The sequence below is a fragment of the Carcharodon carcharias genome, chromosome 1 (assembly GCF_017639515.1).
Source record: "Carcharodon carcharias isolate sCarCar2 chromosome 1, sCarCar2.pri, whole genome shotgun sequence".
In the NCBI taxonomy this organism is placed as follows: Eukaryota; Metazoa; Chordata; class Chondrichthyes; order Lamniformes; family Lamnidae; genus Carcharodon; species Carcharodon carcharias.
The window spans coordinates 23,534,031-23,560,704 of NC_054467.1; the positions used below are offsets into that span (position 1 = coordinate 23,534,031).

Genomic DNA, 26,674 nt, shown 5'->3' on the forward strand with positions numbered 1-26,674 from the left:
TCCGGGAGGAAAGATTAATCCCAACTCCCGTTCCGCCGGGAGAATTTTGTCCCCCGCCCTCCCGTTGACCGCTTTTGGTTCTTTTATTCCCCTCACGAGTATAGCTTGGTGTTGAGTGAGTGACAGACAGACAGACAGAGCCCCAAGACAGTTTTCCAGTCGAATCTGATCAGTTGTAAGTTTGTTTTTTTTAAAAAATAGACGTGTACGCCCAAAATGTTCCATCATTATATTGTGTCAGGTAACTCGATCCAGGATTGTTTATCCGGCCTACGCCGGACTTTTTAAACTGTAAACGACATAACAAAGATCGTTGTTTTTAAAGGACAGAGGGTGGGGGGTGAGATGGGGGGCGGATAGGGATGAGGGGGATAGGGGTGAGATGGGGGGAATAGGGGTGAGATGGGGGGAATAGGGGTGAGATGGGGGGAATAGGGGTGAGATGGGGGGAATAGGGGTGAGATGGGGGGAATAGGGGTGAGATGGGGGGAATAGGGGTGAGATGGGGGGAATAGGGGTGAGATGGGGGGAAGGGGTGAGATGGGGGGAATAGGGGTGAGATGGGGGGAAAAGGGGTGAGGGGGGAATAGGGGTGAGATAGGGGGAAAAGGGGTGAGATAGGGGGAAAAGGGGTGAGATGGGGGGAGTAGGGGTGAGATGGGGGGAAAGGGGTGAGATGGGGGGAATAGGGGTGAGATGGGGGGAAAGGGGTGAGATGGGGGGAATAGAGGTGAGATGGGGGGAATAGAGGTGAGATGGGGGGAATAGGGGTGAGATGGGGGGAATAGGGGTGAGATGGGGGGGATAGGGGTGAGATGGGGGGGATAGGGGTGAGATGGGGGGAAAAGGGGTGAGGGGGGAATAGGGGTGAGATGGGGGGAAAGGGGTGAGGGGGGAATAGGGGTGAGATGGGGGGAAAAGGGGTGAGATGGGGGGAATAGAGGTGAGATGGGGGGGATAGGGGTGAGATGGGGGGAAAAGGGGTGAGGGGGGAATAGGGGTGAGATGGGGGAGATAGGGGTGAGATGGGGGGGAAAGGGGTGAGGGGGGAATAGGGGTGAGATAGGGGGAAAAGGGGTGAGATGGGGGAAAAGGGGGGATAGGGGTGAGATGGGGGCGGATAGGGATGAGGGGGATAGGGGTGAGATGGGGGAATAGGGGTGAGATGGGGGAAAAGGGGTGAGATGGGGGAAAAGGGGTGAGAGGGGGATAGGGGTGAGATGGGGGAATAGGGGTGAGATGGGGGAAAAGGGGTGAGATTGGGGGATAGGGGTGAGATGGGGGGTATAGGGTGAGATGGGGGAAAAGTGGTAAGAGGGGGATTAGGGGTGAGATGGGGGGGAAGGGGTGAGATGGGGGGGAAGGGGTGAGAGGGATAGGGGTGAGAGGGGGAAAAAGGGGTGAGAGGGGATAGGGGTGAGATGGGGGGCAGATAGGCATGAGGGGGATAGGGGTGAGAGGGGGGATAGGGGTGAGAGGGGGGGATGGGGGGATAGGGGTGAGATGGGGGAAAAGGGGTGAGAGGGGGGATAGGGGTGAGATGGGGGGCAGATAGGCATGAGGGGGATAGGGGTGAGGGGGGGATAGGGGTGAGAGGGGGGATAGGGGTGAGATGGGGGGATAGGGGTGAGATGGGGGGAAAAGGGGTGAGAGGGGGAAAAGGGGTGAGGGGGGGGTAGGGGTGAGATGGGGGGATAGGGGTGAGATGGGGGGGTGGGGTGAGATGGGGGGGATAGGGGTGGGATGGGGGGGATAGGGGTGAGATGTGGGGGATAGGGGTGAGATGTGGGGGATAGGGGTGGGATTGGGAGGATAGGGGTGAGATGGGGGGATAGGGGTGGGATTGGAGGGATAGGGGTGAGATGGGAGGGGATAAGGGTGAGATGGGGGGGTGGGATAGGGATGAGATGAGGGGTCCCCCAGGGTGAGGATAGTGGTGTCCCCCAGGGGAAGGTCTGAACTTCCTCAAATAGAATTTCAGCTTTTTTTTTCTTTGAGGCATTAGCCACTGATTCTCACCCAAAAGTAGCTCCCAACCAACAGGAGTTCTATGGTCACCTCCAGAACCTCTTCAGCTCTGCTCATGACAGTCTTGATGGTGTGGATCCACCAGCATTCCCTTTATCTGAATCCTCAGTGATCCTGTGTGTTATATGATCGGATCTGGGCTGTCAGTTACTTTAAGGCTCAGCAACCTTGTATTTGCCTGTTGCCAGCTCTTGGATCCAATCTTTATTTTCTTCAGCCTGCCTGCACTGCACCGCTGGGTGATTTGAGCTTGGATGGCTCCGTGTTTTTAATCTGTTTTCAACCAGCTTCAGTATCAACTTTAGCTTTAGTTTCCCTAGAAACCTGATTGCTCGGTTTCCCTTTCAGTTAGGGTCTGACTTAAAAAATACAAGTTTTGAATAAGGGTTAGAGCACCCAACAGGACACTTGACAAGTCATCAGCTCATATATCACATTCAAAAGGACAAGGACAGGCTGGTGGGAGGAGCAGAACATGACAGATGAAATTTAGTGCAGAGAAATGTGAAGTGATACATTTTGAAAGGAAGAATGAGAAGCGGTAATATAAGTTAAAGATACAATGCAAAAAGTGGTGCAGGAACAGAGAGACCTCAGAGTATATGACCAAAAAAAATCATTGGAGGTGAAAGCACAGGTGAGAAAGTGGCTAAGAAGGTAGATAGAATCCTGGGCTTTATAAATTGAGGCATAGAGTACAAAAGCAAGAAAGTTGTGACAAACCTTTATAGAATGCAGATACGGCTTCAACTGAAGTATTATGTCCATTCTGAGCACCACACTTTAGGAAGGATGTGAAGGTAATGGAGTGGGTGCAGAAAAGGTTTACAAGAATGAATCCAGGGTGGGGGACTTCGATTACGTGGATAGATTGAGAAACTGGGGCTATTCCTAGAGAGAAGAAGGCTAAGTGGAGATTTAATAGAGGTGTTCAAATTCCTGAAGGGTCCAGACAGAAGAGAGAGAGTGAAATTGTTCCCTTTGGTGGAGGGGTTGGGAACCAGAGGACATGAATTTAAGGCAATATGCAAAGAACAAAAGGTGACATGAGAAAACATTTTTTATGGAGTGAGTGGTTAGGATCTGAAACGCACTGAGAGAGTGGTGGACACAGATTCAAATGTTGGAGAAGCACCTGAGGTTTCTGAAAAAGTGCAGGGTTTCAGGGTAAGGGTGGGAGAGTGGGACAAGCTGAATTGTTCTTAGAGTTGTCATGGACTCAATATGCTGAATGGCCTTTCTCTATGCTGTAACTATTCCGTAATGCTAGGATTCTATTGGTGTTGTCCTGCTCACCTGAGGCAGAAGAGCAGAGAGAACTTGAACAAAATGGTGCAAACTGGGATTCACCAGCTCTTCAGCCAAAATTATGGTGGATGATTGGGAATCTACCTTTACTGTCGCTTGGTAGAAATCCACGAACTCCCATCCCAACTGCACTGTGGATGTATCTACAGATGGACTGCAGTGGTTCAAGAAGGCAGCTCACTACCACCTTCTCAAGAGCATTTAGGGATGGGCAATAACTGCTGGCTTAGCAAGTGACACTTACATCCCACGGAAGAATAAAAATAAAATAATTTACCCACTCTCTGACCAATATGGACTGCGCATCATATTTGCCTAATTTGAAAGAGATGCAGATTGGTATAAGCTGCGGCATAGAAACCCAAATGTGTACACAGAAATCTAGCTGAAGTTTAAATAGCAGATGCAGCCTACCAGCAAAGAGCACTGGTAAGCTTCTCATTGATTGTCCATCTCAAGAAAACCATTAAAGCGTTTAGGGTTATTTGGACCTGAATGGCAAGAAAACAAGCCCCGGGCCTAAAGATAACTCTATCTTCTAGATCTTACTAATGAATAAGTTGGCTGTACAATCATCAGTGGTGCCCCAGTGTACTTGCTTAGTTCTGATGTTTGGTTATCAAGACTGTTGTAGAGGTTTGACTTGATTCTTATCTTCCATCAGAAGGTGCAATTTGGTACCTTGTTGCCCTCCTCACACTGCCTTGGAGGGTACTCATTAATTATTCATCCGGCTAAAGAAAGCACATTGGATAGTTAAGTACCAGAAACTTCTCACCTGGGGCTTATTGGGCAGTACAGCCGAGTATAAAATATGTGACTACATCATGGATGTGTACCTTATTTTATTGTTCAGAAGTTTTAACAGTCAGAAATGCAAAATAAATATAGCAGCTGTGTTCTTTCTATCACAATAATAAATGGTAGGCACTGAACCCTGACCATATGTTCTTGTACCCAGACTCCATATACTACTTTCCAGCCTCCTGTCCTCGGAATTTCCTCAGCTATATATGCAAGGGCATATGGTGGGCAAGTGCAAATAATGCCAACTATCTTGGTGTTCCAAATGCCTAAGCCCCAGTGCAGTCTTATTCAGTGCCAACCTTTTAATCCATGTCCTCATGAGAGTGACTTTGGAAAAGCTCTGCCATGAGGCTAACTCTCCCTTTCGCAGTGCTCAATCTTTGGCTGATGGAAGCTGGAGCTATCTCTTTCTAAAGTTGTTTCCTTTTTTTTTCTCTACAATACATCTCACAGCGTGGCACTGGATCTTGCTCATGAGCTGGAGGAGTTCTGAATATGAAGCAGAACCGGTCGGACACATGTTTTATGTGCCACAAAACATACTAAGAACTTTCTACCACCATAGAAAACAAGAGACCAAAGCACACTTCACATCTTCCCAGTGCAATTCTTAAGAAAGACTTGTATTTATGTAGCATTTTTCATGACCTCTTTACATTAATGAAGTAGTTTTGATGTGCAATCATTATTGTAATGTAGGAGAAGTGGCAGCCAATTTTCACACAAGGTACCTGACATGAGATATTAATGTATATATTGATTTTGGAAATTATATTAAATTGGACTTGTAGTAGGGTCTGTGTCTGTGGGTGTGAGTTTGTTTGTTTTAACTGGATTAAAGCCAGCTAGTTTGGGTGCTTTGATGCATAGTAGTTTTGAGATGTAAACAATAAGGTAGAGAGCACACTTGCATTTTGTTGAATACACCATTCAAAGACTGGGGGTGAAATCTTGCACTTAGCTAGGAGACACCAAGAAATATGTTTATATTACTAATAAAATTGGTACTATGAAAGGGGTTTTATTGTTAGAAGAGGTGGAGGTCAAAGGGCCTGTTGATCCAATGAGAATTTGCATTCAAAGGGAAGGCTAGGTATATACAGGAGAGTTTTGTGTGTGGAAGTCAGAGGCATGAAAGATCTAAGCCTGTAAGCCTACCACTGTGTCTGTGAGGGAGAAAATTGGAAGGGACCTCATTTTGAGTTCATAAGATAAAATGTGCTTTGCCTGGTGTCTGTTTAAGTCTATGGGTTATTGTTGCCCTGGCAGTGATTAATTTGGGGATTTGTCTAATAGTTATTATGGTAGTAATTTGTAGGTGTGTATGTGTTTAATTTCTTATTAAAATTAATAAAGGTTTAATTTAATTTATATAAAAAACCTTTAGAGGCTTGATGGTTTCATTTCTGATTTCAGAGTTGCATCTCAAACATACCAATTGAAAGTATAGGTTATGACAGTTATTTAAAGTTACTCTCTGGGATTTTAAATAACTCCGCCCTTACCAACTGCTGTGTCATAACAGTATTACAAACAGCAATGTGATAATGACCATATAATCTGTTTTGTGGCAATGTTGGTTAAGGGATAATTGTTGACTTGGATATTGGAAGAACTCCCCGGCTGCTTTTCAACTGGTGCCATGTCATCTTTTACGTCAATTTGAGAGGACAGATGGAGCCTTGGTTTAACGTCTAATCTGAAAGGCAGCATCTCTGACAACACAGATTTTCCTCTGTTTTATTTTGTGTTCGTCCTTCATAGTTAAAGATGACCATTACATCAACTAGAATTGATTAAGTTAAATTTCAGGTCCGATGTGGTCGAAGTCCCTCTACTGCAGATGTATTGGCCTAGATTATGTGCCCGATGGCCAGTGTAACAGGGTAGTGAAATTATGTAAAAATATGTTAGTTCTTTGTATTGACCTTTTGAAATTGATTCCAGCAGCATCCAGACCTTTATTAAACTTTAGTACAAATTGTAACCTTCCATCACTTAACAGGGTTAGAAGGGCCTAAGTATACAAAGGTAGTTAAACTTTTTGATAGAAAGGTCATCAACCTGAAGCATTAACTTTGTTTCTCTCTCCATAGATGCTGCCTGACTTGCAGAGTATTTCCAGCATTTTCTTTTTTTTATTTCAGATTTCCAGCATCCACAGTATTTTGCTTTTGTAATTAAACATTCATTAGCTGTCCGTCAATTTGAAGATGACGTTTACTCAGGATCACGCGTTTCTGCCATGGATCTTCCTATGACTGAACAGGCTGATTCTCAACCCAGAAATCTTTGGGCACATGGGGCAGGACATCCCACAAGATAGTGGGATACAGAGTGCAGCATTTGCTTCCTTTTCTTCCCTTCACTGTCACCACTCTGCCTCATCATTAAGACATTGCTGCTGCTCTTTAAGGAGAGCTTCAGAGTGTCTTTGACACATTTTCTTTGCCCTTACCAGGAATGTTGAGAAAACAGGACTTGGAGGGAGAAATGGTTTTTAGCCATCCAGAAACAGTGTCCAGCCCTTCGAAGTTGATTTTGCAGTTTTGCCTGAATGCTGGTGGAGTTGGCTTCAAGAAGGACACTAGCGTTTGTTCAACAGTCCTCCCATTGTATCCGGAGGATGCAGGGGAGGCATTGTTGATGGAACTTCTCTAATGTTCTTATCTGTTATACAGCCCGGGTCTCACTGCAGTACAGGAGTATGATGACAATAACTTCTGTCACACTAGGACTTTGGTTGACTTACAGAGTCAAACACTCGCTGCTGTAGTTTGTAGAAGGCTGAGCTGGCCCAGCTGATCCGGTGTTGGATTTCCTTGTCAATTGTGGCCTTTTGTGAGAGGTTTCTGCCAAGGTATCAGAAGTGCTCAACATTTTCCAGAGTTTCTCCTTTGACATATATGGGAGGTGGAATATTTGGTTGACCAGGTATGGGTTCTCAACTCTCAACATTCCTGGTAAGGGCAAAGAAAATGCGTCAAAGACACTGAAGCTCTCCTTAAAGAGCAGCAGCAATGTCTTAATGATGAGGCAGAGCGTTGACAGTGAAGGGAAGAAAAGGAAGCAAATGCTGCACTCTGTATCCCACTATCATGTGGGATGTCCTGCCCCATGTGCCCAAAGATTTCTGGGTTGAGAATCAGCCTGTTCAGTCATAGCAACAGAGTTCTGTTGAAGGGTCATGAGGACTCGAAACGTCAACTCTTTTCTTCTCCGCCGATGCTGCCAGACCTGCTGAGTTTTTCCAGGTAATTCTGTTTTTGTTTTGGATTTCCAGCATCCGCAGTTTTTTGTTTTTATCTATGGGTTGATATGGGTTTTATTTCGGCATCGTTCAAGGACAGGTCAAGTTCCTTGTATGCAGAATTGAAGAGATCAACAATGGTTTGCAAATCTGGTGTCGAGTGGGCAGCAACACTGAAGCCATCCACAGATCATTGATCATGTATACCTATGGTGGTCAGTTTAGTTTTGTCACGGAGTTTAAACTTGAGTTAAGTTTAAAGAGTTTTCCAGCTAGACGCTATTTAATACTGACACCAGAGGGCAGTTGATCTTTGATGAGCTGAATAGCCCGCTATCAGGTAGATTATAAACAGTATGGGAGCAATCAACACAGCCTTCCTTGACCCCGGTCCAGATTTTGAAGGCATCTGTTTCAGATTCCTCACTGGACAGTTGCAGTCATACCATCATAAAGCAGTTGTAGGATTGTGATGAAGTTTCTTGGACATCCAGATCTTTTGAGCACAATCGACAGAGCCTTATGATTTACCCATGTTAATTAAACATTAATAAGGTGCTATATTTATTTATGTTTATTCTTGCATTTAGTGCACCTTGACGAGGTGCGACCTGGTGAGTAAGTACAGCTGTTTCTATCAAAATAAATGGAGTACACTAGATGTTAACTTTAAAATTGTTGTTAATGCATCTTGCTTTTAATTATCTCTTTTTGGGTGGCGTAACAACTGCCCATTTTAAACATGGATAGTTTAATTGGTAGAGATTGTAATCCAAAAGAAACAAATTAACTGGTCATTTTCTCACTTGCTGTTTATGGCGCTTCTCTGCACATTTGGAAACCACATTTGCTTCAGTAGAACTGTATTTCAATGTGACTGGGGCATTTATGATACGTTCTGATGTGATAAGGCATTATATAACTGGAAGTTCTTTCTTGTACTTATGACTTATCATTGTTATTTAACTTGATACATTGTTCAGGATTGACCTTTCCTATTCCACTCAGTTTGATAGGAAGTAAATGATACCAATGACTCTTGCCTAGAAATTCCTATAGACCATTTTGCTAAAGTGCCAAATGGAAGCAGAGAATAATCCTTGTATCTGGAGACAGAGGTCCAGAAATTGCAAAATTTTGGTCCTGGGGCTGCATGTAACTATTCAGGGTTAGCCCGATGGAAGAAGGCAATTTTGGGCTATCAGCCTCACCAGCAATTGTCTTCAGGTACGTCCTGGGATGGAGGACAGTTGCAGCAGGCAGTGGCTGTCAGGAGTACTGAGCACTGCTCCTCTTCCTGACTCCAAAGCAATTCAAAATTAATAATTTCACTCACCTGTTTGGTGGTAACAGTATCCACGTTCAGAAAAGATGAGCAGTCAATAGCCCAATTTCTGGAAAAGTCTTTAAGCAGGCATGAGACTTCTCGTTCGCGTATGAAAGAGGCTTAATGCCTTTATTAGGTGACCACTCCAGAAGCAAAAAATATAGCCTGATCCAGTTTCATGTTGGATATTTTTCAGGCATTCTAGTGCTGCAAGACCTAGTCCCCTGAAATTGGTCCCTTTTACAACTGTTTTGCACCTGTAAAATGGGTGCAATAGATGCTAATTTTTACCCCTTCAGGTTTTTAAAATCTTTCCTCTAACTCTGTTCTCTGACATGATTGATCAGGCTTGTGGCCCTTCTCTGCATAGCATCCAGATCTTTACTCTTAAGGTTTTGGTGACCAGAGCCAAACCCAATATTGAAGATCTGTATTTACCAGACAGCCAAGCAGCTTCTGATAATGATCACAGACCTATATTCTGCTGAATTGCCAATGTACTTGTGCGTTCTGTTTGTTTGTTGATTGGTGCTCTGCAATAACCAAACACACTTTTGGGTCTCTTATCACTACCAGACCTTTTTTCAGATTCCCACTCACCAGTCAAGCACTTTTTTTTAATATGTCCTCCATTGTACATGGCACTCCTCTCAGTGCATCTCCCTAGCTCTATATCACTTATACTGAAAAATACTGATAATGGCAATTGGGGCTTGCATATTATTTCATACATTGTTGTTTTTAAAGAATTTTTACAAAGGTATATTTGAAAATCTGAGATTTGTGTCTCCGTCCTGACTGGCATTTAAGCTTGAGTGGCTTAATAGTTAAGTTTTCCCAGTTTTTTGTTAGGTCACCAGATGCAACCAGCACATTAATATTTAACACACAGGATTATGACACTATTGGATAAATTAAATAGACTACTTACAATAACATTTAAATTTATTTGTAATAGACATCTTTTTAAAAGTATGATATGCAGTAAATCAAGCAATGAAATAAAACTTTTTTTTCAGTCCATTAAAATATTATCCAGATGAAGTTTACAATTACAAAAACGTGGGATAGTTCACCAGTGACCCACAGGGAGATATCGCTGTCACTTAAACCAGATGATGAAGGTTTGCTGATGGAGGTAGAGGGGCCTTTCTTCAATGATCCTTCAGCTCCACCTGGTAAAAGAGGAAAACCTTACGACCAATTGTGGGATTTTGAAGGTACAGTGAGAGCCAATTTTGTGAAAATATTGCTTTCAAAAACATAAGTTTCTGACATTGGGAGTATATGTTAAATCACTTCTTTTGTGTTCCAAACTGCAGATTTTAGTTTTAAAGTTAAATATTCCCTTCTGCTGTCTCACAAAACTTTGGCCTTACTTTCAAGCAAACTACCATAGAACACACATGAAGAAGAGTCATACAGAAACAAAGTGTTAACTCCGTTTCTCTGTCCACAGAGGCTGCCAGACCTGCTGAGTTTTTCTATTTATTATAGATTTCCAGCATCTGCAGTTTTTGCTTTCAGAATTACCATAAAACACTTCCCACTCCCCCAACCCTTTCCCCTGTCCCGCTGCTCTCAACAGTGGCAGAATTGGGGCAGGTACTGGACATTGTTGCAGGACGTGGAAGGCACTGGAAGGTGTACCAGGACAATATTGATAGATTCCTCTTTGATTGCCATCTCTATTCCCACCTTATTGTTTAGAAGCTCTCAAGACGTGCCAGTTGAGATCTAGAATTCAATGTATAGGGTGGTCATACACCTATGGCATATCAGCACAATAATATGCAATGCTACTCACATCATTTGGTAATGCATTTTTAGCTATGTCTAGTTTCATTTCTCTGTGCTGTTTTATATTCATCCTCCGCTAACTCTAACTTAACCTTGTTACGTGTGAGCAATAGTAAGATGGAATTTGGCAAAATATGACATGTTTTACAGAGAATGTAAAGGAGAGCACAAAAATGATAATAAGGTCCTGATATTGAAGGAGATTGCCAGTCAGAAAAATTGAGAGTATACCCTGTTCGTATAGTCATGGAAGGAATGCACCTCAGGTACTGATATTGGGGAAGGCACCTCAGGAGCAGATATTGGTATCTCAGTTCAGAAAATGAGGAGGATTTCCAATCCCATGTATGAGCAAATTTCCACCCCCACCCCTGCCAGCCCCTCCCCCAACCCTGCTGTCTAATAATCATTTTGGGGTTCAGTATATGTAAGCCACCCCCATCAATCAAAAAATAACTTCTATCCCAGTTCTGTCTCTTGTCAGGTTTAACTCCTGAATTTTTCATGTTCTGTGTAATAGTTTGTCAATTGATATTAATTGTACCACATACTTCATTACAAAATTTGGAACTGTTACAATAAGGGCAGTGTATGTATTTAAATCTTTACTGATCTTTGTTTATCAATGTTACATTTTGAGGACGATAACATGTAGTTCAGTAAAGTCTTCATGTTTTTTGATAAATAAGTGACCTTCCAATAAAACTTAATATTAGTGAAAAACATTTTAATTTGGTGCACATAAGAAACGTTAGAAATAAATAAATGACAAATGATAATTGAAACGAATCGTCTTGTGTATGGGGCCTGTTTTTTGTCACAGGTCACAATCTAGGAAACCTAGAAAATTATTTTGAGCATGTTGTTAAGTACTGTACAATTCTTAAAAGAAAATACATCTCATTGTTTAACAACGCATTATGGTGGAGCAGAATGTTCTGCATACGCTTAAATCTCTTTCACTCCTTATGAAATTGTTGGTGGCAGCAGTTTTCTGTGACAAGATTGATGACTTTGGTAACTTTATATTAAATGTGGTATTAGCAGATTCCTGCTAGCAAAGTGACATTGGTAATCAAAGAAACTACATTTGACATTAAAGCATTACTGAAGCCAGTTAAACTTATGATAATTTGTTTGTGGCTTTGATCAAGAATATTTTTCTATACAATATTTTTGGATTCAGATGGCATTATAACCTTTGGAAATACACATATTGGACAAACCTTCAGAACATGATAGAGTTCATGACCCATTTGTTAGATCTAAGGTAGTTAAATTAAGTTTGTACTTAATTGCAGACTCAAGGCAAAAATAAATACATATATTACTGATGCTCAATAATACAGACCTTCACAAATAAAATATAATATTTGCCTATGATTTCCTAAAACCTAAATAAGATGCAAGCTATGTTTGTTCTTCTTTCCTTGAATCCTTTTGTTCATATTGTATTTTTCTCTACTTCAAGTAATATTTGCTGAAGATGCAATAATTGTATTTATTCTTACTTGTCATGTACTTGAGATTTTGCATAGATTTTTATATTTTGCAAGCAGGTTTTGATTCAAATTCCAGGCAGGATCTCCTAATGTGTTTTTATAGAGGTCAAGAGAGCTATTTCCAGCTCATTGTATTTGTTAACAACACTTAATTGTGCCTTCATGTGAATTGCTGTCTTACTTTTCGAGCAGTGGAAAAATTGATTTGCAGAATATTTATTGTAGCCATGTTGGATGAAATGATGAAGAGCAGCAGATAGATTTTCTTCTCAATGTCACTTGAAAATCCACTCACATAGCCTTCCCATCTGCAACTTAGATGATATGAACTTTTCTGCTTTTATTTATAATGGGGAGGATTTTATCTCCATTGCCTAACATAAACCAGGCAATATGGAGTTAAGATCAAAGCAAAATACAATTTAATATGCAGTTATGGGTGGACCCACCTCCAGGAAATACCTTGCTACTGACTAGGTTGGCAATATTACATCAGCCCAAATCTGGTGAGCTTTATCGGGATGAATGTTTGGGGTAGCCAGCTCGCCCGTTCTACTTAAATTAAGCTCAGCCCTTAAAATTGATGAAGACTCCCACTGCACCTCCAGTTGGCTATCCACCCAAATTATAAAACACCCAATAATATAGAAAGTTATGAAAGCACAAGAGTCAATGTTAATCAAGAGCTATGTAGACACAGATGCGTTTATCAATCATCTTTTTGAAGGTTTGGAACAAAGTTAGTGGCAAGGCTGGCTAATGGAGGTTAGCTTCACCAAGATCTTATTTTTCTGACAGTTGGTTTTCCCTTCACCTGACTGCACTGATTCCTTACTGGGAGCTATAGTTCCACTAATGCTGGCCACCTTTAACTGCCTCACCTGGCTGGACATTGTTCAAATGTGAACATAGAAGCTAATCAACTCAAACGGTAATCACAACCAAACCAATCCTGTACTCTTCCTATATCCATATACATGTACGTAACTAAGGGTTACTGAGTATTGGGAATCCTGGTCTATTCTCCCTTCAGTAATGCAGAGGCCATTTATAACAGCCCTCATGTTGGTTCATTTGCAATTGTTAACACATATTCTTACTTTCCTGTTCACTGCCTGATTCAGTACTTGAAAATTAAAGAAACAAAAACGTAAAGTATTGGAGACACTCAGCAGGTCAGGCAGCATTTATCAGCATGACTCGTGAAAATGTCATCTCGCACTTAATTTCCTCCATGAGTTTCATGGGGCTGAATCTTCCCCCCGTCAGGGGGGAAGTTGATGGGCAGGCGTGTACGTGTGCACTTCCAATCGGCGCCCCCAAACAGAGGTGCGCCGCCATTTTACAGCTAAGTGCTACCTCAGGGAGATCGGCTGTACATGTAAAAAAGGCAAAAATAGAAAAATAAAATTTCCCTTTCATGTCCCCTCATGTGACAATGTCACATGAGTTGGGACATGTCCATAATTTTTACAAAATCTTTATTAAAATTTTTTAAAGCCTACATGAAACCTCATCCTGCCTGTGGATGAGGTTTCACGCTTTTTCTAGTTCCTGCTGGGGCTCCTGGCCTGCCTGCCAACCTTAAGGTTGGACAGGCAGGACTTTTAATTACTTAATTGACCCTGTCAATGGCCTCAATTGGCCAATGACAGGTCGGCGGGCACACATCTGATTTGGCTGCACTCCTGCCTTCCTGAAAATTTAAATTGGGTCCGGTGACGTTGGGAGTCCCCCCCGACGTCACCGCGTGCCTTGCCCCCGCTCGCCGACTCGTAAAATTCTGCCCATGAAGTAGCTGCATTTGCACATACATTGGTTTCTAAACTTGCCACAGAAAGTTAAGTCCAGTAACCACCTGATAACTATTAATGATGACCAATCAACTCTGGCCCAGAAAGTGGAAAAATTAAAGCGTGAAGTCTTAATCCTTCAGGAAATGAATTATTTTTGCAAACTTTAATAATGTAATGTATTAAATTTCAAGAATTCTTCTCCTAATTTTCCTTACTGTCTCGTTTTTCTCTCTTAATCCAATCTTATTTTTCCTATCTTTATTTCTCTTTCTAAACCCTGTTGATCCTGCTGTTCACTAAGGTCCCAGATATCCTGTTATCAGTTTGCATTTCCAGGAACTTTCAGGGCAAAAACACTTTAAGCTGAAGAGTGCAGGAAAATGTCTAACTAACCAAGAAGCCATAACATGTCCTGGTTCAGAAAATTCTGGAACATACTTTTTAAAAAAAGAATGACTGTGGAGACCGGGGGTTCTGGACAATGAATAAAACTTCTACATCTAAATCTGACCTAGTCCCAAAAAATAGATTTGATAGCTTAGGAAAATAGCATAATAATTTGAAAATTGTTTTCTGTAACCTTAAGTTTTTTATATTTCATGTTTAACAGTTGTAGAAGCATTTTTCCTGAATAGCAGCAAAGAACTGTACCTTGAAGTGGAACTTTGCCCGTAAGTATTGGAATTTTTCTTTGTCACTCTGGGATGCTGTTGATTGCTTAAAATCTCAATATTGTAAAATATGTATGCTTCTCATAACATTTGTACAATTTCTAATATTCCATCAACATCTTTTTGGTATGATTAGGAACTGTAGTTCATCTGATTAAAAAAATACATGCACCGTAAGTCAAAGGTATTTTGCTGCCTGGACTTGCTTATCCCTGCCCCTCCATTTGAAAATATTTTTCTTCTTTCTTTAAAGTTCCTCATATTATGCGCTGGTCTTTGTTGGCATTTGTGCAGCTGTTGCTGGTAATTTGTGAGAAAGCAATCTTGAATTTTCTTTCCTTCCTCTAAGGAAGGGCCTTTCCTTGGCAAAATGGTTGATTGAAAACTTCAATCTAATTAATTTTCCATTTTAGCCTTGCATTGTAGCATACAGTTTATTTTTATATTGTTGTTTGTTTTCAGTATTAATAGCATCCTCTCTGTTTTAATGTTATTAGACATGGACAACACTTAGTACTATTACTTGCTGGTAAAGGAAAAGCGTGGAAGGTAAGTTATTACAGAAAATAGTATGATGATTAGTATTATAGATGCTGACTGGCAAATTGGTTTATTTATAAATTTTGCATGAACAAATCATTCTTGCAATTTCTATGGCCCTGAAATTCCACATGGATTTCCTGACATCCCATGGTAACTTTGGTATGAGTTCAGAAGAACCCATGAAGGAATGGTATAAATGGTTGTTGTTTCCGTTTTTCTGAGCATTTGGCTATTCTTCTGCTGTGGTTGCAGTGAAGGATTGGAAGAACATTTATGGAGTTTCAGAACCTAGATTTTAAATGGGTGATGTTTGTGGTCATCAAGATGAGATTCTTTGGTGTACAAAGTGCCAAACAGTGTACATTTGCACTTCTGTGACAGATTTCGCTGTGTGATAGGTGTAGGAAAATTTAAACTTGTTCATTATAAAGTGTGTTTAGGATTTTGCTACCCTTAACCACTATTTTCTGCAATTCTGTTATTTTTTATAAGTTAGAACAAAGTCTCCTGGCGTATGTCAACATATGCAGGTGTTCCTGGCATTGTGTCACTATTTGCAAGGCATCCCCATAAACATAAACAGAATTACCTGGAAAAACTCAGCAGGTCTGGCAGCATCGGCGGAGAAGAAAAGAGTTGACGTTTCGAGTCCTCATGACCCTTCGACAGAACTTCTGTCGAAGTTCTGTCGAAGGGTCATGAGGACTCGAAACGTCAACTCTTTTCTTCTCCGCCGATGCTGCCAGACCTGCTGAGTTTTTCCAGGTAATTCTGTTTTTGTTTTGGATTTCCAGCATCCGCAGTTTTTTTGTTTTTATCCCCATAAACATGTCTATATCATTACAATTATGAGGTTTATAAGATTATTATATTTTAGGACTGCAACTTTTAAGTTTAGGGTAAATGAAGGAGGTTATGTGACCTGTTCTCATGTCTTCCTTAAGTAAGCCTGGCGGTTTGATTGTTATAAGATAGACAGGGGATTTTAAAACCAAAGAGACAACAAAGGTGCGAGGGATTCTCTATCCCACCCCAACCTCAGAAGAACACTCCCTCCTGTACTAGTGTGAAATTTTAGTTTTCCACACCAACCATCCTTTGGGCTGTCTGTGTGAGAATGTCACTTAATACTAAATGATAGAGAATGCTATCTACTGTTGACTAAGACCTAGAATTTTTCAATTTTATTTTATTTGAGACCCATACAGACAGGAGGAGACTAACTTCTATCCAATAAGGCTGGGTGCAAGTTAAACACCAGTGCTCTAGACAAAAAGACAATATTCTACTCTTCATCTATTTCCCAGCTACTATATTAATGCACCTTCAGTTGCATTTATAGTAGTGTTTGCAACCTGATTGGGCTATTAGCTATTACTGGGACTCAGTAGTCTAGCTATTGTTTCTAATTTTGAATATTTGCCTACATTTGAATTTTTACTTTCACCTTATTTGCCAATAGAGTTTTTAAGATCCAGTTCTTAAGAATGCATTTGTGACTGCATTCCTAGGTTAAACTAAAACTCAGAAACATGAAACTACTAACTGTTTTTCCTTCACATTAGAAAGAACTCGATTTAAAATATGACTGTACAATTCATGAGCAAAACTGGGAAGGCAAAGCACTTCTCCCTTGGAGCTATTTTCCCCCTGGTGTTAACAAATTTAATGCCTATGCAATTCATGGCTCTGGTGATAACAGAGTTTATGAGGCCCTGTACCCCATACCTAAAGAACAATTAAAGAAGGGACAACAGCCTGACTTGTAAGTATAAAGATTTACCATTTATTGCTCCTTCTGTTTGCAATGTCTAAATGTTTGATAAAACTACAAATCGTAATGCTTGGAGCACACACTGGCATACGAGTTGCCACAGAGCAACTGCTTGACCTTTACATTGATCAGATCCAGTAGAGGAAACTGCAATGAAATTTTTCCCTCTAATTTGGCTAGGTGCATTCCTGCTATACAATAAATTATGTAAAACTCAAAGCATTGGATAATTGTTGTAGCAGTTCCTCCTGTGTATTATAAAAGGAAGCATAGGGCTTTGGTTAAAGTGCCATGGCTTCACTCTTCACAATCAATAGTACTTTTCATTTATATTTCCGTATTCAAATTCTTCAATTGCCACTTGGAAAATATAATTTAGTTTTTACATTTGGATCATCTAGGTATATATTTTCAGCTTACTTTTTATTCTGTATTATTTTCAATGCAAAACATCTCTAGGCAAGGCCATTTAAAATCCATATCTGAATTGCATCCAATCAAACATTGGTGGTGCTGATCCCCAAACCGCTGTGGTGCACTTGAGTGCTAGGATATGTGCGCTTATGATTTGCCCCAAAGTAAATTTTCTGATCTCATTCCATTTGTGGATGTTGGATGCTAATCCATAGGACCGGATGGAAATAGAAGCCGGGATTTGCCAGTCCCGCCAGTGGCAGGCATCGTCATGGGCGGGATGGGAAAATTCGGAGAGTGGCCAAAAATCAATTGAACCAAAAATGCCGCCAAGGGAAATTCTGTGTTTTTTTCACGCACATAGTAGCAGCTTATTATAAAGCAATACTTGGAGTAGATGTCCAGCTTGCTCCCTAGGCAAGGAAAAATGAGTGATGTGGGGAGATTTTCAGAAGTGGATAGAAAACATCTTACCGGCATTAATTGGATAATTGAGAAAAAGCACGAGTTAGATGGAAACATGAAATTAAATGAATTGTTGCTGCCTTACAGTTCAATATTTGCTTATTAAAGCTATTAGGAAAAGACAATCTAAAATTTTGAAGACAGATACATTGTACATCACTTGTGGAATATCGTACTTGTTAAAACATCTTGCTGAATTCCAGAATGCTCTCTACATTTTTTTGTTGGACTAAAATTACATAATACCATGACATAAGTTTTCATAGTTTATTCAATATTGTTGAAATAATAAAACATGCAAATATTTACAAGTATTTGTTTTGAGTAGATGGGAGCTAGTTGCAGCTTTCAGAGATACAATTTGAATACAGTCAGTAGTTGACCTTACCAATCCTAGTTGCAGGCAAAAAGAACTAACTGTAAATCTAAGGCTAAGTAAGTTTTTTAATGTTCTACCAGATTTAGACAAATTATTTATAGAACCAGCTTCATCTTTTTGACTGAGGAATGGCTAAATGTTTATATTGGAATGACAAATTTATTCAATTAAATTTTTGAAACAAGTTTACTAAGGGCAGAATTTTCCATTTGACGTGCAGTGGGGGCGCACGTCCGCACATAAAATGACGGGCGAGCGTCCCAACGTCACCATGCGCCATCGCGATATTTCGCTGGGCGGGCACGCGATGAAGTCCGACGTATGCCCACCTTTAATAAACAGGCCACTTAAGCCCTTTAGTCTTCAATCGACCACGCCCATGCGATCTTCGGGTCACCACACAGGCACAACAGGCAGGCGGGTAGGAGATATTTGTATTAACCTCATCCACGAGTGGGATAAGAGGGCTCAGTGGGGTCGTGAATCTGCTCTCTGAAGTATTGTTGAAAATTTTTCAAACTTGCCTGTGCGATCTGCAGTACTTCAGAATGCAGCCCAACTACTTTTTCTGGACTCTTAACCTTCAGGTCAGCACTCTGCAGTGCGGAATCTTTTCCGGGCCTGCAGGTTCCAGGAAGCCTTCCCTTAGCCTGGGTATAGCAGCTGAACTGTCCACTGGAGGCACCTCCTCTGAGGAGGAAGAGAGGGCTAGAATAAGGAGAAGGCCAGGAGTGCATATTCAGCCTCCAGGGGATCTACCTTTGGGAGGACAGGCACAAGGGGTGCAGGGTGTAGTCCAAAGCAGGAGGGGCCGGAGAAGACACCACTATCCTGCTGCCAGGGTTTACAGGCAGTGAAGCAGTTACCTCAATATCTCTGAGGTACAGTGCCGAAGGAGGCTCCGTCTCTCAAGGGAGACAGTCAGCTATATCTGTCAGCTGATTGGGCCTGAGATCTCCCCTAACTTTGTGGACAGATACCCCATGCCAGTGGTTCTGAAGGTCACAGCTGCCCTCAACCTCTATGCCTCTGGCTCCTTCCAGGGCTCGGTGAGTGATCTTTGCGGTGTCTCCCAATCAGCTGTCCATGTGTGTCAAGCAGGTCACAGACGCTCTGTTCAGTCATGCATTGACCTTCATTTACTTCTGCTGGGACCAGGCAAGCCAGACACAGCAAGCCAGAGGCTTTGCAGCGATTGCTGGCTTCCCCCGTGTCCAGTGAGCAATAGACTGTGCAATAGACTGTACACATGTGGCCATCGAGGCGCCTGTAGGTGAGCTGGGTGTCTTTGTCAACAGGAAGGGCTTTCACTCCATGAACATGCAGATAGTGTGTGATCACAGGATGCTGATTCTACAAGTCTGTGCAAGGTACCCAGGCAGCTCCCATGATGCCTACATCCTCAGACACTCCTAGGTGTCAGGACTCTTCAGTGCTCAAGCCCGGCTTGATGGATGGCTGCTGGGTGACAAGGGCTATCCCCTCAGAAGGTGGCTCATGACGCCTCTCTGCCATCCAAGAACAGAAGCTGAGCAGCGTTACAATAGGAGCCACACCTTCACAAGGGCTGTGGTGGAGAGAGCCATCGGTCTTCTCAAAATGCACTTCCAGTACCTGGACTGCTCGGGAGCGCACTCCATTACCACTTAGATCGAGTCTCGGTGATAGTGGTTGCATGCTGCGCTCTCCACAATCTTGTGCTGGAAAGGGGAGACGCAGTGGACGATGAAGATGTTGGCGCAGTGGCTGCAGCTGCACACGATGAGTCCAGCAGTGATTCTGAGGATGAGCATGCACAGAGAAATGCAGATGGGGTAGACACTGACCCGGGACTACTCCATGGAGGCAGGGACACCCGAGATGCTTTAATCCAACGAACCTTCAGCTAGCGCAACATAGATGGATCACCAGGACAAGCCTGGGCTGCCACCTTGATACTCAACATCTAAGTGCAAAATCTGCCAGGTCAGCAGCACTAACTAAGGGCCTTGTAAATAAAGCTGGATGTCCAACAAATCATTCATTACACTTTTGTCAACCATACACATGCGGAAGAAACAAGGCACCCTCAGCCATGGTCACAGATCTGCATTTAATGTGTGAAGCAAAAGAACTTATCACAAAGAGAAAACAATAGTGTTAACAATCAAAAAGAAATCATGAGGACCTCATCTTGGGCCAACAAAAAAGCACCAGTGAAAAACCCGTGGTGTGCCTAAGGTGCCTTTTGCTTTTGTTTCCGGGTGCTACGTCTTGGTGCTGCCCCATCGCTTGAAGTGGCATCTGAGACAGCCTGCTGACTCTGCTGTCCTGTTGGCCTTGATGACCTTGGCAGTTGTCCTCTGGCTCGTGGAGCCTGCGCTGGCCCAGCCTGGGAGGAAGCTGCCTGTTCCCCAGCCGGCATCTCCCTAGTCATCGCAGCCTCACCAGGTGATATGGCCACTGGGAGAGGGATGGAGGAACTGCCGCCTTAATCCGGAGCGCCCTGAGAGGAGCCCGCAGAGACAACAGGCAGCACCTGCACTTTGGACCTCCCTGCTCACCGTGGATGGATGGGCAATGAGCTGGGAAGCTTGATGCCCACACCATCTCCCACACTGGCAGTGACCAGTTGAGGCCATTGCTGATGTGAGGGCTTGCTGGTCAGAGCGCATCCCTCAGGAAGCCCTGATGGGTCTCCTGGAGTAGGCTCTCCATGAGAGTTGCCACACTCTCTAAGGAGGACAGTAGGCACTCGGACATGTGGCTCATTGCTTCGGCTAGTGTTTGCGTAGATTCCTTCGCCACGGAGACCATGCCAAGCATAAGCTCATATATCTCCCCCAGATGCTTCCGCGCACCCGGCCGCATTTCCTGCACCTGCTGTGTCGCAGACAACTCCAGAGGCACATAATCAGGCACCAACTGAGTATGTGCCTGGTCCCCTGCCGTCCTCCGACTGCTGGCGCCATGGGCACTCTCTGCCTCCGCCAGCTTCTCCAGCAAGAGTGAAGCGCCGTCACCACTGTGCCCCTGGACACTAACCGTTGTTCTAATTCCCACCGAGGTGTTAATATCTGCGCTGGTGCCTGCCTCGTAGAAATGGTGTTACGCTGGTGAGACTTCAGGCCCCTCAGGTGTGAGAGTAGGCATCTACTGTTCCTCCTCCTGGCTGTGCTCTGATGATGCTGAAAGGAAGAACAAGGACAGTCGATCAGTTAGTGTGCAGACAATGACAAAGTTAATCCCTGTCCCCCTGGCTCATTTCGCGCTCATCCTACCATAACCAATGGTTCAGCAATGTTGCAACAATAACTAATTTAACAATCATCAGTGCAATGGCTGCTGGGAGGACAATGCTGACCTCACTGTTGGGCATAAATACCTGGCTGTGGCACCCCAGCCTCACCGACACCAGTAGACCTAGGTGCATGGTGCCTTTCAAGGGCCTCCTGCTCTAAACGGCTTAGTATGGAGAGCTGTGCCTGGCCGCCTCCAGTCCTCACACGCTCGGTCACGTTCTGTGCATTCTTCTCCTGAAAAAAAGAGAAAATCATTGAATAGAACAAATTGCACATGGACTCTGTTCGCGCTTGGCACACCCCTACCAGAGTGAGCCATATTAGGCCTACAGTGCCTCCTCACCCCGCTGCTGCTAATCACTCAGACAAAGATGCTAGGCCTGCTCCCCACCCCTCCACCGCCCCCTTGGACACATGCTGCCTACATCACATTAGGAACCACACAGTATTTCCTCCCATAGCAAAGTGGTGCAAGCACGTGCAGTGTAGAGGGCAGCAGATGGTTAGTTGCCACGCCACCATGAAGCTCCCCGTCCACCATCTCATCACCCTGGCTAGGGCATGTCCTTGAGTTCTGAGTCTGCGCCTAGGTGCAGCTCCTCCAGGTTGCCCCCAAACCAGTCATGTGGGACTCAGATCAACACATGCTGCGGGGGGAAACTCATCTCCTCATGACCCTCTCAGGCTGACCTCAACATGGGCACCATCTGCTTGCCCATCCAGCAATGATTCGATGCAGTCACAACACTTGGCGGGAGACGGGTGGGTAAGGCTACCTGCTGGGTTACATGCCCAATGCCAACATGGTACTCACCCTGCCAGAACACTTGCGGCACTGCATCCAAGTGCACCGCAACACGCCGCGGGAGCTCACCACTCCCGCCACCTCCTCTCAGGCACATTTCGTCATGTTGGGGGTGCCTCCTCCTCCCATCCTGGGAGACCAATACCTCCCACCATGCTGCCACCTCCTCAAGGAGGGCAGCAAGGCAGTCATCAGAAAAACGAGGGGCGCACTGGCCAACCCTCCAGCCTGGCCTGCTCCGCTGGGCTACCTTCCAGCCTGGCCTACTCAACCGAACCCCCCTGCTGCAGCCTAGCACTGGCCATTGTGAGCAACCTACAAAAGACTGCCAGGCCTCCTTTTAAACAGAATGCCAGGCCTGCCTCCGCCCACCCACTCCCGCTATCTTCGGGAGTTGGGAAATACGCAGTAAAGGCCTTAATCGGCCCGCCCACGTAAAGTGGCGGCGCAGACCCGATCAGGGGTGTCAATCGGGTACGGGCCCACCCATGCCCACGCCCATGCCCACTCCTGCGCCGCCACCCCTCCCCCCCCTCCCCTTGCCAGATGGAAAATTCTGCCCTAAGTCTCAAATTGTTCCCGAGTTCGCACTGATATGATAATTCCTCAATTAGATAAGCCAATTTTTTTCTCTTGTTCATCCCAGCTTCTTGTTACAAAAATCCATTGGCCTGAAATATACCAAATGGTGCTCCAATGATAAAGGTGCCAGTGCTGGGGATGGAGTCAATTACGTAAAAGGAGCAGAATGTTTACTCTTGTGGGGATGAGAATAACTAGAGGTAGATAAGATTGCCACAAAGAAAAAGTCAATAAGGATTTCAGAAGAAACTTCTTTACACAAAGAGTAGTGAGAATGTGAAACTCGCTACCACAGGGAGTGGCTGAATTGAATACATTTAAGGCAAAGCTAGACAAGCATATGATGAAGAAGGGAATGTGGCTTACAATGATAGATTTAGATGAAGAAAGATGGGAGGAGGCACAAGTGGAACATAAACTGGTTGGGCAAAATGGCCTGTTTTTGTGCTGTTTATCCTATGTGATCCTATGTAATCAGTATAAAGGAGGTTCTGAGCCCTTGAGCCATAAAAAATTGGAAGATTGGTGCAACTTCTGAAAATGCAAAGGGACCACTTCTCCATTCAACAATTTTTTCTCCTTAATAAACCCACATAAACACATAACCATTTTATTTTTAGTTTTTCTCCCATGTACTGTGTTGCTTTTCAATGTGTTAAATTACTTGCATTTTCATTTACTATGTCTAGAATATTATTGATGTGCTTTTTTGTCTTAGTCATCGCTTGGAATATTTCAAGGATTTCAGCTTGAATTCAGTTATGGGAAAGCAATGGAAACAGCCCCAGTCTGAACTGTGGAAGTCTGCGCCAGGGACCAAGAAGTGGTTAGCTTGCCTTGATTGTTGTTCTTGTCTCTCAAATCTTGGTATACGTATCTGAGGCTCCTATTTTTCTCAGTTCAGCAGACTCTTCATTAAGCATTTTCAAATGAGCTATTTGCAAATGAGATTTTGGAAGGACTATGTAATATAATTTTTGACGTTATATATAAATTTGTTACCCATCAACTTTCTGGCCTGAAACTTGATTTAACAGTAATTTGTATCAGAAACAAACAATACATCCTGTACAAGAAAAATATGGGAATCTGAGGAGTACACTAGGTTAATCTTTTGTTCTTATGTCTCATTTTTGTAATCTTAAAGATGCCAAATCTTAATACAAGAATGAACCAAACACCAGCATTCCAATTGAATTAATTACATTAAGGTGTCTACACCTCTGACGTTAGTTGTGGGAATTGTGTTAAGTTTACTAATTACCACCATCACTTAATCAGTAAATCATTCTAATGAGAGGTCACCGACTTGAAACATTAACTCTGCTTCTCTTTCAACAGACGTTGTCAGATCTGCTGAGTGTTTCCAGCATTTCCTGTTCTCATTTCAGATTTCCAGGATTCCACGGTATTTTGCTACTGTCCCAGTAAATGATTCTAACAGCAAGCAAATTCTCAGCCACTATAATCCTCTAAGTAACACTTAAGTGGTTATCCACAAATCGGAAGAATTCTCACCATAGGGTTAAGATCTGGTAATTGATCTGTGTGAAATCATCCAAGTACTGCAATACATATGCAATGAAGGCACACAATTCAACATTCAGGATTCATTTTATTCACTTTCTACTCTTTGCGTACCTTTCATAAAATGGTTACTGAACACTTTCAAGCCTACTGGTTGGGAAGAGGACAAAAACTTGAGGCCTGAATTAATCCCCTGTACCCAATGAGAATGTAGAATGGTGGGAAGAGAGGGTGTGGTAAATTGGGGCAAGATACTTACCACCCTATTCATGCCAAATTCCTGCTAGCCACGATTTTTACTCCTGCCTTTCGAGAAGTGTGCAATGCCCTCACTGTAGGCAGGAAAGAGCCTTGTAAATTAGGGCTTGGTAATGTCACTTGTACCCCTGCTATTCTAACTTTGGGCCATAATGGGATTGAAAATTGGGAGAGATGTATACCAGGCGCTAATCTGATATCGCCCATTTTGAACGATTACCCAAATTGAAAATAACAGCCCCTATAGATTCTCAACAAAAGCAGTTACTTTTGCAAAGGTTTAGGACATGCAATGTACTTTATCAGAAGAAGCAATAAGAAAAAATCATGACAAATAAACCAGAAATATCAGTTTGCATTCATGGTGAACACTGAATTCCCTATAAGAAAGGGTAGTAAAGTACAATATTAGGAATCACAACAACACCATACTAAATCAACTTCCATTGATTAAACTGCTGGATGCATCAGGAAGCAGTATTAAACACTGGAAGCTAATATGCATAGATCCTCCCACTCTGCAACTTAGGATGACAGCTGATGTCAGAGATAAGTATATGAATATACACTTGTCTCTGAAAAGTTTGGGTCCTGCTTCATTGAGTTGTAGGGCAGCAAGCAAGTTAGAAATCAGAAATTGAAACTGAGTCAAATCTCAGTGCTGGGGAAATACTTGAGCTAGAAAGCCTGAGGTACTCTCGGGCTCTGTTGATGATTGACCAGTCTACCTGGTTCAATCATAAAACAACTGTCACTGAATATTGGTACTCTTCCCTCAGCTCCAGAAAACCTTGTAAACCAATGCTGTAATGAGTAGAGAGGTATTAGCTGTAAGTGGAAATGCTGGAAAGCTGCATATTTTAATTTGTTAAATTCCTGCAGTGTCCAAGTACATACTTCCCTTAGCATTGATTCTTGCCAATCTACATGTAAATTTGCTGGGGTATTCCTGTCCATTCTATATCATGGTTTGCTAATCAAACAAAACAGAAATGCTAATGATTTTTCCAGTATTGCTGCTCATTCCAATAAATGCAATATAGCTATGGGTGATCACTGTGCTGAACACCTCCATTGAGTATGCAAGCGTTAGCATGCCACTTTAATTCTTTATCCTACTCCCTGTCTCACCTCAGCCTTCTACCCTTTTCCATTGAAGCTCAACACAAGACTGAGGAACTGCATCTCACCTTAAAACGAGGCAGATTACAGCCTTCTGGTCTTAATATTGAGTTAACAGCTTTTGATCTTAATTGCCACTTCTGCTTCCATTTTCTCTTGGATGTTCTGTAATTGTTTACAGCTCTTCTGGACTGATCTGTTTGTCCCTTTATCATCTCCTTTTTGCCTTACAATCTCATCCCTTTTATTATTTAGTCACTCCTCTCCGCCATGATCACTGGGTCTCCTGCCCTCTTTTCTCTGGCACCATTTGCTTATAAGCTGTTCACCACCAACATTTTCCAGCTCTTCTGTGAAAGACCGTCAACCTGAAACACTAACTCTGTTTCTCTCTTCACAGATGCTGCCTGAGCTGCTGAGTGTTCCCGCATTTTCTGTTTATAGTTCAGATTCCAGCATCCACAGTATTTTGCCATTGTTTTAATGTAGTATACCTGCCTATAATACAATCTGTAAATACATTGTTCGCCAAAATTTCTATTCAGGACAATGTCACTGGAAACATTTCTATACAGAAAATGTTTGTTTCAGCTGGCCCAAGCCAACACATTTACTTGAATATATTAATAAAAGCAAGACTTGCAGCATTGAAGACTGCCAAGTATGACGAAACATTCCGGAAATTGTATATGCTATGACAAGGAGGGTGAACAGTAAACATGTGAAATGCTGATCAATGCTAAGCAAAGAAGTGATTACAAATAAGATAGTTAAATAACACAGTGTTGCACCTATATGTAACAGACTACCCTGTAGTGTAAAATATATGCACATTACTTTACTGTGTGTTGTCAGTTCCTGTGTAGTGGTGTGTTACAGATCACTCAAGGAGTGTGAGTTGCTGTGGCAACATGCACTTTTAGATGCATATTGTAGTCTGGAGCTATAGATAGAGATGGTAGAGACACCAACTTTCTTTCCATCACATGGCTGACCAGAAATTTCTCCTTCCCCTCCCGCCTGCCATTGGTGTGT

The 26,674-nt window shown here is 42.9% G+C and overlaps 1 protein-coding gene across 2 annotated transcripts; it reads left to right on the forward strand.

Moving 5' to 3' along the window:
* Positions 1 to 24: 24 nt before the first annotated feature.
* Positions 25 to 26,480, forward strand: c1h4orf33 (chromosome 1 C4orf33 homolog). 2 transcript variants are annotated; one of them, XM_041190036.1, is made up of 7 exons: positions 25 to 175; positions 9,740 to 9,940; positions 14,429 to 14,489; positions 14,987 to 15,038; positions 16,598 to 16,797; positions 23,451 to 23,558; positions 26,040 to 26,480. In XM_041190036.1, coding segments are annotated over exons 2-7 (603 nt in total). In that variant the 5' UTR covers positions 25 to 175; positions 9,740 to 9,759; the 3' UTR covers positions 26,041 to 26,480. The 2 variants fall into 2 exon arrangements, with proteins under 2 accessions (XP_041045970.1, XP_041045963.1); XM_041190029.1 differs by lacking the exon at positions 26,040 to 26,480 and having other exon boundaries at positions 23,451 to 23,910.
* Positions 26,481 to 26,674: the final 194 nt, after the last annotated feature.

Bases quoted from the DNA above. Each gene is read 5' to 3' on its own strand.
- c1h4orf33 (XM_041190029.1), top strand. From the start codon at position 9,760: ATGAAGTTTACAATTACAAAAACGTGGGATAGTTCACCAGTGACCCAC. The intron at 14,490-14,986 runs GTAAGTATTGGA...TAATGTTATTAG, and splicing joins CTTGAAGTGGAACTTTGCCC to ACATGGACAACACTTAGTAC. The intron at 16,798-23,450 runs GTAAGTATAAAG...TTTTTGTCTTAG, and splicing joins AAGGGACAACAGCCTGACTT to TCATCGCTTGGAATATTTCA.